General features: G+C 42.5%; 2 protein-coding genes across 6 annotated transcripts in view; one reads left to right on the top strand and one right to left on the bottom strand.

Moving 5' to 3' along the window:
- Window positions 1-15,247, bottom strand: part of ATL1 (atlastin GTPase 1) — a 102,343-nt gene extending 87,096 nt beyond the window's left edge. Inside the window, exon 1 of the mRNA XM_010389470.2 lies at window positions 14,958-15,247. The gene's annotated coding sequence lies outside the window, so the exon portion shown is untranslated. The remainder of the gene's footprint in view (window positions 1-14,957) is intronic.
- A 426-nt stretch (window positions 15,248-15,673) lies between these two features.
- MAP4K5 (mitogen-activated protein kinase kinase kinase kinase 5) overlaps window positions 15,674-17,164 on the top strand; it is a 115,349-nt gene continuing 113,858 nt past the window's right edge. For 2 of the 5 annotated variants that reach the window (XR_004057227.1, XM_030930004.1), the window contains exons 1-2: window positions 15,674-15,919; window positions 16,146-16,362. Coding sequence is in view for 3 of the 5 variants with exons in the window: in XM_030930004.1 (XP_030785864.1) it covers window positions 16,255-16,362 (108 nt within the window). In the remaining 2 variants the exon portion in view is untranslated. Of the gene's footprint in view, window positions 15,920-16,145; window positions 16,363-17,164 lie in introns of those variants that run through there. The other 3 variants (XM_030930003.1, XM_010389472.2, XM_030930005.1) reach the window with 3 other exon arrangements.

Raw genomic sequence — 17,164 nt, 5'->3', positions numbered from 1 at the left:
TCACAAGGTCAGGAGATGGAGACCACATCCTGGCTAACACAGTGAAGCCCTGTCTCTACTAAAAATACAAAAAAAAAAAAAAAAAAAAAATTAGCTGGGTGTGGCAGCGTGAGCCTGTAGTCCCAGCTCCTGGGGAGGCTAAGGCAGGAGAATGGCATGAACCTGGGAGGTGGAGCTTGCAGTGAGCCGAGAGTGTGCCACTGCACTCCAGCCTGGGTGACAGAGGAAGACTTCGTCTCAAAACAAACAAACAAACAAACAAACATAATTGAGACCAAAACCCTACAGTTACCATTCCCACTGGCTGCTTTTGCCACAAACCCTAAGTCATCCTTGTGGCATCTCTAGTGGCTTCTAATACAAAAGGATCCTGTTGCAGTGGGACCTCTAGTGCTTGGGCTTGTTTCACCAATATTTTTGCTTTGTCAAATGGCTCTTGCTCTATGTGTGTCCTGTCCCATTTTTTACCCTTCTTTATTAGGGTATATAATGAGCTGAGGGTTTGTGCCAAATGAGGAATGAATATCCTCCAGTAGCCCAGTAAACCTAGGAAAACCTACAGTTGCTTTACTGTCTGGGGAACAAGCTGCTGTACTATCTTATCAATGATAGCTTCAGGTATGTTTCACGTCTTAGTTGACCAGGTAACTCCCAGGAATTTGATGGCTATCCTGGGCCTCTGTATCTTTTTGGGGTTGGCTTCCCATCCCCTGTCCTTTAGGCCATCCAAGGTGGTTTGTAAGGTAGTCTCCAGACCTGCAAGAGACTGAGGTTAGCATGATATCATTAATACAGTGAAACACAGAGACTGAGGCAGGCAAAGTGAGTCTATATAGGTACTATGCAACTATACTGTGACAGATGGTGGGGTTGTGCAGGTATCTTTTTGGTAGTACCTGGAAAGTCCATTACTGGCCTTCCCAAGTGAAGGCAAACTGGTCTTGTAAATCTTCTGCTAAAAGAATACTGGAAAAGGCATAATGCAAGTTAATCATAGCATGGACACTTCCCAGCTTAAGGACTACTTGCTGTAGCAGTTGAGCAATATCGGGTGCAGCAGCAGATACAAGCGGTACCACCTCATTTAGCTCATGGTAGTCTACCACCATTCTCCAGATGCCATTTGGCTTTTTCAGAGGCCACACAGGGCTGTTATAGGGGTTCTGGCCTATCCGTACCTTATGTAACTTCTGGATTGTTTGGATGATCTCAGAATATTCTCCTGGTAGGCAGTATTATTTCATCTTCATTGCCAGCCTGGGCTAAGGCAAGTGTACAGGGGCCCATTTGGCCCATCCCCTTTTTGTTCCTTGATTTCTTTTCAGACTCTGTCCTTATTTTTATTCAGCTCACAGAGGTCCACCAATGCTTCCCCCACATAACAGATTTTATTTCCCATTAATGGGTACAGAAGTACAACCAACGCCCTCTATATAACTTTTTTTTTTTCAACTGGAAATCCCTCAGACATTCACTGAGTACCTAAAATAATTTTAAGATTTTAAATTACACACGAGTTCACCTATAAGCATTTATCTCATTCACATTTATTCAATTCATTCGTTTTTAGCAGTTTATCTGGATGACTCATGAGAACTCAGATATTAGACAAACCTAACCACTATTCTAACTTATTTTCCTGTTAACCATTTCTATAGCCTGTAAATATAAGATGTTCACCTAAGTAAAAACGTTAAAGTTCCCCCCTCCTCCTGTGTCCATGTGTTCTCTTTGTTCAACTCCCACTTATAAGTGAGTAACACCGGGGCCTGTCGGGGAGGGATAGCATTAGGAGAAATACCTAATGTAGATGACAGGTTAATGGGTACAGCAAACCACTATTGGACGTGTATATTCAAACCTGCATATTCTGCACAGGTACCCCAGAACTTAAAGTATAATAATTTTTAAAAAACACCTTAAACACATGGGCATTTTGCTGATAATTTAGAAGATTTTGCTACTTTCACTGAACCAACTATATTAAATTAGTCTTATTTGTCAAAAAAACCACACAACGATCATTCTGTTTTTGGCTGGGTTTACAGTCTTATAACTTTCGTGTCAAACTCTGACATCTTAAAATATCTAGCAGAGGCAAACATAAAACTTACCTAATCAGTAAACCCAGACAAAAATGTATGATGACAATTCTGAAGACATTTCTATTTTATTTTACGAATAATTTTAAATCCAACTTGTTTATTAAAGATTACTAAATTTACATAAACTTTAAAAGTACTTGACTTTACCTTAATAAATGAGTACTCATTTACTTATAAGCCAAGTTGTTAGCACGTCAGACATAACATATAACACATGTACATACATATAAACATATTTAAACATGTATGTTCTCACACACTCACACATGCACACACACACACACATGCACACACCCAATACCTTTTACTTCAGAACTCTAGCCATAAGACAGTATTATAAACTCATCAGACTATAAAAGATAACTGAATCGAAATTATTTTTGACAAAATTAGGACCCCTTCACATGGCTAAATTTTATTTGCCCTAACAGGTAATCCAATGAAGGCTGTGGACAAAAATTTTGGGTAAAGTAGTTTTCATAGCAGTTTGATTTTTTTAAAAAACTTCTTTTACCTCCTTTTTCTCTTCAGTTTCAAATGAGTTTCTAACATTTACATTTTAGTTAGAATTGTCTGAACTGTGTAAGAAAAACAAAATCCCCAAGTGGCTTTGAATTAGCAGTACCATAAACAGTGAGTTTTATTTCAACACCAGGAGTTTAATAGCAACAGATTCAAAGCAGGCAGAAAAGAAAAGAGAAAGAGAGAGCTTCAGAAGATCTGATTAACTGTAATTGAAGGTGAAACATTTGAGCTGTGGATTTTTCTTGCTGTAATTTGGCCATCAGTTTAAAAAGGTCCACAAGGATGAGTCACAATATGTAACCAGCTGGAGACCTAGAAAACCTGGCATGTCTTTGAACTTTCCCATGTTTTTGGAAACATAAGCCACAGGAGTTCCAACCTTTCCTCCCTTTTATCTACCTTCTCCACCAAATCCCCAACCAGGGCTGACATGGATACTTGCATGTCCCTTTCTAATTGTAGCTCCTCCCTTAACTTTTGTATCTATTTTTCCTGCTTTAACAATTTCTCAGTAGCCAGTCTTACCACAGCAACAGCACATTTGCTATCCTTATTGTACTTTAACGTCTTAGGTCCTTGCACTACATGTTTATTCCCCACTGGAATTTTCTAAGCATACCTGTACTCAAGCAACAGCCCACAAAGGTCGAGCAGTTGGACAATTTCACCCCACATGGATGCTGTCGACCACCCTGGGATTCCCACTGCAGACACCCCTTCCTAGATCTTCCTTTGGTCTCTCAGATCCTGTTTGTGATACCAACTGTTACAAGAAAAGCCCAGGATTGTACAGAAAAGTGGTCTCCCAAACTGGGAGGGAGCTGAGAGACCAAAAAGTGACTCAGACAGTTCAGATTGGCAAGTAGATGAGTTTATTAGGACTTACATACAGGGTGCTCCTGAGCAGCAGCAGGACAGCTCTAGAGATCTGCGCTACTTTCCATCTCCAAACTGCCTTTAATTTTCTGGCTCTTTGCCTACTGTGTTTGAGCAATGAGACTATTTTTCTTGGTAGGTTCCGAGATACTCTCCATGATGTTTGGGTTCTCAGAAACACCTGTTTCTTGGCTGGGCATCATGGCCTTGGCTCAGAGTCCGGCCTTCCAAGTTCAAGCAGTGGACACACACCCTTCAGTAATCTGATGAGGGACCTGTCACATTATAGTTGGCTTCCTGTTTTTTGAGAGTGGGTCTCACTCTGTCACTCAGGCTGGAGTGCAGTGGTACAATCACAGCTCACTGCAGCATCCATCTCCTGGGCTTATACAATCCTCCTGCTTCAGCCTTCTGAGTAGCTGCATTTATAGCCTTATGCCACCATGCCTGGCTAATTTTTTCCCAACTTTTAGTAGAGATGAGGTCTCACTATGTTCCCCAGGCTGGTCTCAAACTCCTGAGCTCAAGCAATCCTCCCACCTCAGCCTCCCAAAGTCCTGAAATTACACGTGTGAGCCACCACCGCCCAGCCAACTTATTTTCTAATGCTGGCTCCTCTTATGTTTTCAAAATGGCAGTTGCCATTCTAGTCACATCAGAAGCAGACATCCATGCCTAGAGACAGAAAAAGTCATGTCTGTGTCTTGCGTACCCTGTTAATAGCAAGGAAAACCTTCCTAGAAGCACTCCAGCAGACTTTTCCTCCTGTGTCATTGTCCAGAATTATCCAAGCCTAAACCATTCCTTTAACAAGAAAAATGAGGCTAGACCAATCAAGATTTATTCCCTAAGATGGGGGAGTGTCTCAGTCTCCCCTGATGGACATAGCCACTTGGAAAAGGTCAACAAAATTGTGGTTCTGATAGTAAGGACAGAGAAAAGAGGGTAGTTATTGGGCCTAAGGGCCAAAGTGATCATCATGGCTTTCATTTTCCCATACCTCATCTGGTGGGGTCACCCAACCTTAGTCTCAGAGGATCCAAGTCCTTAGTGCTCTCATCTTCATTGTGTTGTTTCAGTTTCCCACTGTCCAGTAATATTAGAGATGTGAATACTAAGAGACACCCTAGTGAATACCTGGGATTCCAGACATAGTCTTCCTTGTTCCCTTTGTGGAGCAATAACCAATTTCCCCATGGTCATTAGAATCAATCACCCCAACCAGTACAATGACCCCCTTCTCTAACTGTTGATTTAGTGATCTGAAGACTCCAAAATAGCCAGGTGGTAGTTTCAGCTTCCCATTAAATAGAACTGTGACCATGTCATCTGGGGAAAGTATCAATCCCTTGGGCACTGGGGCCTCCAAACTCACCAAGTCCAATGCTATAGGGACAATATGATAAAGACAAAGTTGTAGAGAAAAAAAAATTCAGGAGAGAGATTTGGAATAATAGAAGAGCCACTCCTACCTCTGCCTCTTGGTTCACAGAACCATGCATTCTGAATATTGAGTAGATGGCAACATATAATGGTGACTGGGTCGAGTCCTATACTACATCCTTACAGGGGTTTTCTCTCAGCCAGCACCACAACTGATCCTTCTGCATACTTTCCTCCATCCTATCAAACTAGCTGTTCCTGAGTGATGGGTAAGATCAGTTAATTCCATGGGCATGACTCTGCTGCCACACTTCCCCTATAATAAAATTACTTTCTTGCTCAAAGATATTTGTGATACATGGTGATAAAACAAGGCATTCCATAAGCCCATGAATTGTGGCACTAATAGAAACTTTCCAAGCAGGGAAGGTAAACCTCTACCTGGAATATGTATCTATTCCCATGATAACAGATCACTCTTCTCTCTATAATGAAAGGAATCTAGTGTAATTAAACTGCCACCAGATGGTTGACTAATCTGACAAGGGAACAGTATCATACTGGGGTCTCTGCAATGGCCTCTGCTATAAGCAGATTAATCACTCCATAGTGGCAGTAACTGAATTATCCTTGGCAAGTAGAAGTCCACATTGTTGAATCTACTCTTAGCCTACATTCCTACTGTCACGTAGGCCCCCCGAGCAAGCACTAGGGTGACTGGGTAAAGAGACTGATTGACACCTGTAGGACAGATCTTGTATAACTATCGAGATGAATGCCCTCTGCTGGACAGTATTGTAGTTCACAGACATTTTCACATTCTGTGCAATTTTAAGAATCCATCCGTAATACTCCTCCCACTGCCTTCCTTATCTCAAATCTTCTTCCTTCCAAGTAACTGACCAACCTATTAGCTATTGTGCATAAATCAGTACAGATCCATACCTCAGATCAACTCTTCTTCCTAAAAAAGAGGACAACCAGATGTACTATTCAAAGTTATATCCACTGGGAGAATTTCTCTCCCTCACTATCTTTCAGGGCCACCCCATTATGGTGTGGACACAGAATTCTGTGGCTGTCTGCTTCAAGTTGGTGCTAGCATATCATGCAGACCATTAATAAACCAGGCCTAAACTTTTTCTTCCTCTGCTAAATGGCTATGAGCCTAAAGATAATGGGTTGGAAAAAAAAAACACATAGCAAAGAAGTAATGGCAAGTCCAATGGACATTTGTTCCATGTGATTTACTTGTGTCTTCCAGATAATCTCAGGCCACCTCAGTGTATACTCTTCCATTTGACAATGGAATTCTGCTGCCCATGTTCAACTTATGACTCAGTAAATTAGGTAACACCCAATTTCCTTTTTTTTTTTTTTATTTTACTTTAAGTTCTGGGATACCTGTACAGAATGTGCAGTTTTATTACATAGGTATGCACATGCCATTGTAGTTTGCTGCACCTATCAACCCGTCATCTAGGTTTTAAGCCCCACATGCATTAGGTATTTGTCCTAGTGCTCTCCCTCCCCTTGCCCCCAACCCCTCCCCACTTGACAGGCCAGGCCCCGTGTGTGATGTTCCCCTCCCTGTGTCCACGTGTTCTCATTGTTCAACTCTCACTTATGAGTGAGAACATGCAGGGTAACACCCAATTTCTAAAGAGCAGTTCATGTCACATAGTTACTTAGTATCCTATGGTCAGGAGTCTAGCCTCTACTAAGGCCTAGAAGTAAATCAAGAGTTGCCTTTCAAACAGACAATAGCTGTCAGCAGATAAAGGCATATTCTTACACCAAAATCCTAGGGATCTGCATTGGGATTCTCCTACTGGGCTTGCAAGAGACTCCATTCAGTATCCTACTTACCACTGGGATTGCTGAATCCTAAAGCCTAAGTGTCAGGGCAGCTTGCGTCAGGGCAGCTTGCATCATAGCCTGGACCTTCTGTAGTACATTATGTTGTTCCAAGTGATATGAACAAGGTGGCAGTCATACAGGTTACATGGGTCAAAGAGTAGCAAATGCAGTACATTGTCTCAAAATAAAAACAGGCCAAACAAATACTGTGCATCTTTAAGGTGGATGATACAAGGTAGAGCACTACTTCCTTGTTAGAAATTTCACGAATGTGTCAGGTTCCTGAACTGGGTTTATCTCTAGTTCTCTGATATAGTGGTATTTTTTAAAGTATGTAGGGTGGTTGCTACTTCCTGCTCACAAGGTGCAACTTCCATAATGTTATCAAGATAAAAGACTACCATGATATTCTATTGGATATTAAGGAAACAAAGGTCCCTCTGGAATGATACTCTATCATAGAACAGAAGTCTTTAAATATCCCTGAGGTAATACAATGACAGTGCTGTTGCAATCATGTGAAAGCAAACTGCTTCTGATTATTTTTGCTGATGGGAATTGAAAAGGAAGCTACTTTCTAGTTTTCAAGTCAATAGCTACCCTCTAGGTGCCAAGAACTGTTCTGATTTGCTCTAGTAAAGATCCCCGACATGTGGAACCACAACTATGATTGGCATCAACATTTGATTAAATTTTTAATAATCCACAGACATTCTCCAAAACTAATTTGGCTATTGCATGAGCCAAGATGAGTTAAAAGGAAAAGACTTGTATCTTTCATATCTTTAATGGTGGCACTAATCTCTGTGATTTCCCCAGTGATCAAGTTTAAATTTGGTATTCAACTTTGGCATGGGTAAGAAGTTAGCTAGGGAGGTTACACTTGTTCCTACCAATCATAATAGCTCCCTATAAACCTAATGTAGGAATTCTGCTACTCAATATATCTATATTCACACATATTTTGGGACTGGAAAAATAACTCTGGAGTGGATCTTTAGTCCCACTTGACTTTCTTAAATCTCTAATCACTGGAATTTTGGTGGTATTTTGAGACTGCAGAGATTAGTATTCAGAGCTAATATCAATTAACCTCCAGAACATATGAGAATCTCCTATTCCTTAGTTCACAATCACCCTGGTAAAAGGATACAAGTGCCTCTGGAAATGGCCTTAGGGAAAAATCACCATTTATACCTGACTGCACTATGGGACTCTTCCTCAAAGACATCTGGCCTCACCCTTAATTAAGGGACTCCAGGTTTGTGAACTGGTTTATGTCTAAGATTCAGGTAATATGTCTTGAATCTCTATTACAGTGATTTCAGTTAGGTTTCTACCTATCAGTCCCAGGATTTTTCCATCTACATATGTCAAATAGCACTTAAGCAGGCTGATGGTTTTATTCATTCCTAGAGACTCAGGGATCAATAGGATACCACCACCTATACTTGCAGTCAAAACATCCCGATTTTCACCTCTTCCTGAAGGTTATTATAGTAACTGTGCTAAACATGCCTTTGACAGTTAAGCCTCTACCAGGATATAAAATCATGGATCCCAGTTTCAATGTGGGCTCGTGATCATCATCTCTAATCTACTTGAGGGCAGCTACAGAAGAATTTTTCAAGGGTATCTGTTCTCCCTCATTCAATGCCTTGAAAAGAGTAAATTCTATGGGCCCTCCTGGGCATGGTGTGAATAGAGTATGACTAAGCAGAATGACTATAATAGAGCAAATCCAACATCCTATCTCCCTAAACCTTGAGATTCTTTCTTCTACAGTATGCCAGGGAAATTCTGGCATCTCAGCATATAGATTGTAAGCTATTATTGAGAACAAGCTTCTAGTAACCCACTTAGAAGGACTTGCAGATGCTCAAGTCAACGCAGCAAATCTGAATCCCAGGTAAGTATTTAGCAAGATCCTACAGCTTCTTCATTGTATAAGCTCTCCTCCAAGAGCATTCTGTGTACTTCCCCATTAGGGCTATACTGAAACTCTTTCTTCCAACTCATGTTTCTAAGCCTCATTCATATCTGCTCAAATGCCCCCATCCCATGTCATAGGTCCTAGGCCATCTTCACCAGTGCCCTTATCTTAGCATAACAGAACTAGGTCCCACATTTAATTAATATTGCAACTACAAAGCCTTCATAGTCAGGCCCTGGACTTGATCCTCAGCCATATCTTCCCCTTAGCTATAAGAGATAATAGTTTTCTTCAAACCTGTCAAGGAAGTTTTCTGAATTTCTATTCATGCCTGATATTTGGAACCCAAGGCTATTTGTCTTTTCTTCATGTACTCTCACAGAAGCAGTCAGAAGAGCCAAATGACACAATAATTTTAGTAAACCTCACTGTCATAGCAGCTACATGATAGAGATTGATCTTTCAAAGTCGTGCCCTACACTGATACTCCATTTCATGCCACTATTGATAGTCTGAATAACTGTGATGCCACTCCATGCTATAGAATACCACCATTTCATTTTCCTTGGCAAGTAGTTTATACAAGTAATCATCAGACATGCAAGTAATACCATCCTAGAAAGCCATTTTGAGAGTAATTCTAATCCCTATAACTTTATCAATCAGGTTTCTCGGAAGAAAAAGCACAGAAAGAGAATATAAAAAAAGGACCATTTATAAAAATCAAAGCTGAGCACAGTGGTGCACACTCATAGTCACAGCTACTTGGGAGGTTGAGGTAGTCGGATTGCTTCGGGCCAGGAGTTTGAAGCTGTGATACAGTATGATAGCACGTGTCAATAGCCACTGCATTCTAGCCTGGGCAACAGAGCAAGCACCATCTCTAATAAATAAATAAATGATAAAAAATGAGGACAGGGTTAAGCGAATCACCAACAGATAGCAAGGAATCCTGAGATTAGCAACAGTGGAAAGCCATTATTATCCTTGCTCTGCAGAGACAAAGAAAAGGAGAGCTTATTGGAATCCTGCAAGAGCTATTCAGCTGTAGGATAGGATCCCAGTCAAGCATTGTGGCTTTTTCTGCTCATAACACTAGTCTACATGAGGTGCGGGCAAACTTTGGGCACCCTTTTGAACATACCTGTTATTGTGTGAGGAAACCAATAAGGAACAGCATAAGATTATTTGTAATCTGCTATCTTTTCTCAGCTATTGAATTTGCAGACAAAATCAATTTGTGAGTTAATACAGAAATCCTTCTACCAATTTTCACATAAACCTTAAAACCACTCTGACAATAAAGGTTAATAGAAACAGCTTTTTAACTCTATTAGTCTGTTTTCACACTGCTGATAAAGACATACCCAAGAGTGGGCAATTTACAAAAGAAAGAGGTTTAATTGCATGTACAGTTCCATGTGGCAGGGGAAGCCTCATAATCATGGCAGAAGGAAAGGAGGAGCAAGTCACGTCCTACATGGATGGCAGCAGGAAAGGAAGGGCTCGTGCAGGGGAATACCCCATTTTAAAGCCATCAGATCTCACGAGACTTATTCACTGTCATGAGAACATGACGGGAAAGATTTGCCCCCAAGATTCAATTACCTCCCACCGGGTCCCTCTCTCACATGGGAATTCAAGATGAGATGCGGGTGGGCACACAGCCAAACCATATCATTCTGCCCCTGGCCCCCCCCAAATCTCACGCCCTCACATTTCAAAATCAATCATGCCTTCCCAACAGTCCCCCAAAGTGTTAAATCATTTCAGCATTAACTCAAAAGTCTGCAGTCCAACATCTCATCCGAGACAAGGCAAGTCCCTTCTACCAGTGAGCCTGTAAAATCAAAAGCAGGTTAGTTACTTCCTAGATACAGTGGAAGTACAGGCATTGGGTAAATACAGCCATTTGAAATGGGAGAAATGGGCCAAAACAAAGGGATTACAGGCCCCATGCAAGTCCGAAATCAAGCGGGGCAGTCAAATCTTAGAGCTCCAAAATGATCTCCTTTGACTTCATGTCTCACATCTAGGTCACGCTGATGCAAGAGGTTGGGTCCCATGGTCTTGGGCAGCTCTGCTCTGTGGCTTTGCAGGGTACAGCCTCCCTCTGGCTGCTTTCATGGGATGATGTTGCGTGTCTGCAGCTTTTCCATGTGCACGGTGCAAGCTGTCAGTGGATCTACCATTCTGGGGTCTGGAGGACAGTGACCCTCTTCTCACAGCTCCACTAGACAGTGCCCTAGTAGGAACTCTGTGTGGGGGCTCTGACCCCACATTTCCCTTTTGCACTGCCCTAGCAGAGGTTCTTCATGAGAGCCCTAGCCCTGCAGAAAACATTTGCCTTGACATCCAGGCATTTCCATACATCGTCTGAAATCTAGGCAAAGGTTCCCAAACCTCAATTCTTGACTTCTGTGTACTAGCAGGCTCAACACCACGTGGAAGCTGCCAAGGCTTGAGGCTTGCACCCTCTGAAGCCATGGCCCCAGCTCTATGTTGGCCCCTTTCAGCTGCGGCTGGAGCAGCTGGAATGCAGGGCACCAAGTCTCTAGGCTGCACGCAGCACAGGGACCCTGGGTCTAGCAAACAAAACCACTTTTTCCTCCTAGGTCTCCAGGCCTGTGATGGGAAGGTCTGCCAGGAAGACCTCTGATGTGCCCTGGAGGCATTTTCCCCATTGTCTTGGGAATTAATATTCAGCTCTTCGTTGCTTATGCAGATTTCTGCAGACCACTTGAATTTTTCCTCAGAAAATAGGATTTTTATTTTCCATTGTATTGTCAGGCTGCAAATTTTCCAAACTTTTATGCTCTGCTTCCCTTATAAGACTGAATGCTTTTAACAGCACCCTAGTCACCTCTTGAATGCTTTGCTGCTTAGGTATTTCTTCTGCCAGATACCCTAAATCATCTCTCTCAAGTTCAAAGTTCCACAAACCCCTAGGGCAGGGGCAAAATGCCACCAGTGTCTTTGCTAAAATATAACAATAGTCACCTTTGCTCCAGTTCCAACAAGTTCCTCATCTCCATCTGAGACTACCTCAGCCTGGACATATTGTTATATCACTATCGACATTTTTGTCAAAGCCATCCAACAAGTCCCTAGGAAGTTCCACACTTTCCCACATTTTCCTGTCTCCTCCAAACTGTTCCAACCTCTGCCTGTTACCCAGTTCCAAAGTCGCTTCCACATTTTCAGGTAACTGTTCAGCAACATCTCACTCTACTAGTACCAATTTTTTTTTTTTTTTTTTTTTTTTTTTTTTTTTTTTTTTTTTGAGACAGAGTTTCACTCTTGTTGCCCAGGCTGGAGTGCAATGGTAGTACAATCTTGGCTCACTGCAACCTCCGCTTCCTGGGTTCAAGCGATTCTCCTGCCTCAGCCTTCCGAGTAGCTGGGATTACAGGCATGCACCACCACACCTGGCTAATTTTGTATTTTTAATAGAGACAGGGTTTCTCTATGTTGGTCAGGCTAGTCTTGAACTCCTGACCTCAGGTGATCTGCCTACCTTGGTCTCCCAAAGTGCTGGGAGTACAGGCATGGGCCACAGTGCCAGACCTCAATTTAATTAATTCGTCTGTTTTCATGCTGCTGATAAAACAAACCTGAGACTGGGCAATTTACAAAAGAAAGAGGTTTAATTGGACTTACAGTTTCATGTGGCTGGGAAGCCTCACAATCATGGCAGAAGGCAAGGAAGAGCAAGTCATGTCTTACACGGATGGCGGCAGGCAAAAAGAGGGAGTTTGTGCAGGGGAACTCGTCTTTTTAAAACCATCAGATCTTGTGAGACTTATTCACTATCATGAAAACAGCATGGGAAAGACTTGCCCTCATGACTCATTACCTCCAACTGAGTCCCTCCTACAACACGTGGGAATTCAAGATGAGATTTGGGTGGGGACACAGACAAACCATATCTGTAACATATCTGATGATCAATTCAAACTGGATGAAAGGGATATTGACTGCCTTCCTCACCTCTTCTTTTTAAAACTGTTATCCTAATGACCTGATACTGATTCTGAATGAGATACATGTTCTATTGCCATCCAGAACAAAATATATATTTTTGCCCTATATTTGGAAAACATGGTTTATGCCTCAAAAGACAAGTGGCCCTAATTAGTAAAACAATAGTTTAATAATAATTATTTAAAAATCCAAATCATAGTTGTGGCATTGTCTTCCAACATTTAATTGATTTCTGTTTAACAGATCTATAGAGCAGTCAACTGAATCACATAGAGTTACATGTTGAAATTAGTTTATGTTGGCAGATTAATCAGGAGATTACCATATTGCTTAAATCTGTATGTTCAATAGACTAAAGTTATTGTCCTTATGCTCTGTCCTATCACACTTGAAGGTTTAATTAGCCATTTTGTCTTGGATAATAAATTGTGAACCTTAGCTTTATAAAAGATAAAGCATTTTATGTCCCCCAATTCTTTTTTATTCAGTCTTGGCTAAAGTTAGAGCTGAAACTAGAGCCCACAGATTACAGTTAGCATCTTACCGAAGAACTCTGAAAGAAGGGAAGTACATTACAAAGTATGTGACAAACCATTATCGTATATTATACTGATAAGGGTAAAAGCTGAAAAATATTTATGTGTCAGCATGAAGACACTAAGAATGCATGACAATTAGGTTGGAATGAAGGACCTATCAAGCCATATTTATTCTTATTCCATACCTTGTCATATGAAATTGTGTGGTTTGTAAGAAACTCTCTAGTCAGTTTCCATGACATAACTAACATATTATTACATAAACTTCATTTTGAAATTATTTGCTTAATTGTCCAGGATGTAAAATTAAATTTACTCAGTGTATATTTAAGTAAATTGAATTTGAATTTCTTTACAAAGCAACCCACTTCACTGATCTTGTTAAAATTAACTCAACCAGTATTTTAAAAATCCTTAAGATTCTTTTGGAGTCAGTATAAAACAAATGTTTTCCTCTTTGCATGAATTGCGGTACAAGTAAAATAATGATTATAGCAGACACATTTTTTAGTCACCACATAGAGTCTTGACTTTTTCCATGCTATCTGCCTCTAGGTTGATAGTCAAAGCATATGGATCTGCCATTACTGGCAATATAAAATATCTGCACTCCAGGGTCTTGTTGAAGCCTATGACCTCAAACATTTTATTGCCTAATTCATTTTAAATGCTGTATTTCAAGAATAACATGCTTAAAGGATTGTCAGGATATTTATCCTTGTCTCAAACCGGGCATTCAGTTTCTACTTTATGAATAAAGCTCATTAAATAAAATTTTTTGAAATCTTCGCATCAGGAAAATATGTGCCTCTTTCTTGACCAATTGGTTACTCTTGATCTCAAAAACACTACAAAATCCTCTGGTTGGCTGATTTGTTGCACTGTTCTGGGTTCGTATTTTCCTTCTCTTTAACTTCATATTAGTTTGCCCACTTATTTTTATCTTGCTTTATAGTATGTGTTTTCTGTATGCTGCCTGAAATTCCCTGGAGTAATGCAAGTATAAATATGTAAGAATAAACATACTTCAGACTAGATAAAGGATCAATGCTTATAGGACCAGAGGAAAAAAGTCCCAAATGAATTTATGACAGTAAACAAGTACTAAGATACCAATAGAACATTTGAAGAGATTTTGAGTCATCGAAGCCAAAAGTATGTGCCCACCAAAACAAGTGCCAAGAATCTTTGAAAGAAGGAACTGTTCTTCAACAATTTTTTCAATGCAGCAAACACATAGGCTTTGTCCATGGAGCATGTAAGTCTGGGCTTACTTATGTTCCCCAAATAAGTGTCCTTTGTGTGTGGAGCACAAGAAAATACATATATGCCCTGTCCTGTTAAGGTGCGAATTTAATTTCTACATTACATAATTATCAACAATCAGGAGTATATTTCTCAAGAACAGAATTAAAAATTGGATGTTCAAAGACACATGCCAACATCTTCAACTTGCTCTTTTGTGATGTTTCAGTCACTAAATGCAGTGGCTGAGTGTTATCTGGCTTTTCTGTTCAAATTCTCTAAGAGGCTTTAGAAATAACTTAGCCAGTATAATGTAACACTGGCAACTTAATTTCTACCTTCAGAACAAGACTGGAACTGAAACTGCAAATTACTTCCCCGAACTCCTGTTCCATATATGCTGTGCATTGTTAAGTATTTTAAGACCTCTTATATTCGATAACCCCCTTTGCAATCCTGTAAAACGCTTTATAAACACTTTCCTGTGTGTCAGATGCAAAATCTTACCCTCTTCAAGCTGCAGATAAGGACATTGAGATGTTGCCAAATACGCTGTTTTGTCCCAGAGCACATACTGAGGAAGTGGTAGAACCAGAACCAGTCTGTGACCCCCGACTTTGTTTTACTTTTGCGGAACTCCTGATCTCATTAAAGGTGCAATACCAGCGATGAGACACTGCGTGTGGCCAACAGGGACAAAGGCCACTGAGCAGTCCTAGGAATTCAGACTTTCAGAAATGTCTCAGAAGAACTAAGTAGAAGACAGGTTGTGCAGGTGTGCAGTGCAGCCTCAAACTGGTACCACCGGGAATGGTTTGCAAAACAGGAAGGTGCAGTAGGGTGTGCCGGGACTTAGTTAACCTGGCACTCCCCCACCTCCTTCCCCGGCGCCCAGCTGCCAGGTTACTTCTGCCCCGGTGCCCTTAACGTATCTTTTCCGTGTTTAACTTAAGAGGGCTACGTTCCCATCGCCCTTCTTCCTCTACCCGTCACCCTACAGGCCTACCTGACAAATGTGGGGACGGTTTAGCCAAGGCCCGTTGGCCCACGAATGCCCAGGGGTGTCCCTTATTTTTGAGAGTGGGAGGGAGACAGCTCAGGCCCTGCAATGACGCGCCCGGCTAGGGGGGCGCGGTGGCGCGGTCGGGAGGGTGTTGTGTCTTCAGCAGGCCTCAGGGCGGCACTCTGGTTCCGCGGCCGGAGCGCTCGGGCGGGCCGCTGGGCGCCGACCCATGCTGGCTGGGAACGTGTCTCCCGGTGACGCAGCCCCGGGTGGGGAACGTGGTGCGGCGGCGGCGACCGTACGCGCCTCCGCCGCCCCCGAGAGGACGCGCGGTGCAGCGGCTGAGTGGCGGCGGCGGCAAACGCGGAGGTGCCGGTTGGCGCGGGGTAGAAGGACGCGGGTGCGATCTAGGAAGTAGGTCCTGGGCTCCTCCGCGCTCAACAAAGAGCGGGGCCGCCCCCATCAGGTACCCAGCCGGCCCTGGGCCCCGGCGGGCGGGGAGGCCCCGTCGGGCAGTTCGCGGGCGGCCGGGGAGGGGGAAGGGCCGCAGCTCGAACGGGGATATTGGACGCCGGGGGCCCTTCGAGGCCCGTTTCTCTTCCACGGCCGCTGGCAGAACGGAAGGGAAGGGGCCGGGCCGCGAGGGGTCGTAGCCCGCGACGCCGACCCGCCTTTGCTGGTCCCTCGTGCAGGCGGAGCTGCCGGCAGAGGCTCCATGTTGGGAAGCGGCGCAGTTCGTGCTCATTAGGGGGAATCGGGGAGCCGCCGGCTGAGCCGGCGGGGACCGGGCCCTAAGCGAAGATGGAGGCCCCGCTGCGGCCTGCCGCGGACATCCTGAGGCGGAACCCGCAGCAGGACTACGAGCTTGTCCAGAGGGTCGGCAGCGGCACCTACGGGGACGTCTACAAGGTAAATGAGGCTGGCCCTGCTTTTTTTTCCTGCGGTCGACTGGGTCCCGGGAATGGGACGAGTACTGGGACAAGAGGAGGATGCTTTTATTGTTGCCTCTAGGGGGGAAAGCGGCCGAGGTCCCTTTTACTCGTTTCTGAGCAACCTCGACTCGTAGCTTATTTTAATCTCTACCAACAAGCGGAACTAACCACACAGTTGCAAACCGCTGTTGCCCTTTTTTGTGGTTTAAAGGCTTTTTAATAGGGCTTATTTATGGTATTGAAGGGAATTTGAATCTGCTTGTGGAATTACACCGAAGGATGCTCTAGTGTTAGCATGGAAAAATGCTTCATGGAAGATAGACAGAAAAGAATATTGACATTCAGACATTTGCATTTTTTTAAAAAAAAATTGTTTTAATGGATGAGTTTGGCTAAAAAAGCCGTATAAAACCCTGTCTCTGAGCTTTAACTGTAAGCAAACTAATATTGGTGACATGTATGCAAACATTATCCCATATAAAAAGATGCTTTTCCTGGTGGAAGTTTGATCGTTTGTTTTTGGTTGACGATAAAAATGTGATATTAACTTGCTGGGTTTTGTTTAGCGGTTCCTTTCAGGGATTTATAACATCCCATAACCATGAGTGGATATGAGCTGATGTCTTTGTATTGTGCTCTTTTGTAATACTTAAGACAAACGATGAGAGTGAGTTACTCCTAATTTAGGATTTTAAAAAGCATTGTAGAGAAGCAAACCCAATTCCCCAAATCCGCTGAGTTATTGAGTGATTCAGAGGAAAGAGATTGAGATTGCCTTA

The sequence above is a fragment of the Rhinopithecus roxellana genome, chromosome 5 (genome assembly GCF_007565055.1).
Source record: "Rhinopithecus roxellana isolate Shanxi Qingling chromosome 5, ASM756505v1, whole genome shotgun sequence".
NCBI lineage: Eukaryota > Metazoa > Chordata > Mammalia > Primates > Cercopithecidae > Rhinopithecus > Rhinopithecus roxellana.
The sequence above is the reverse complement of the archived record's forward strand: the minus strand, read 5'-3'. Positions and strand labels throughout refer to the sequence as shown.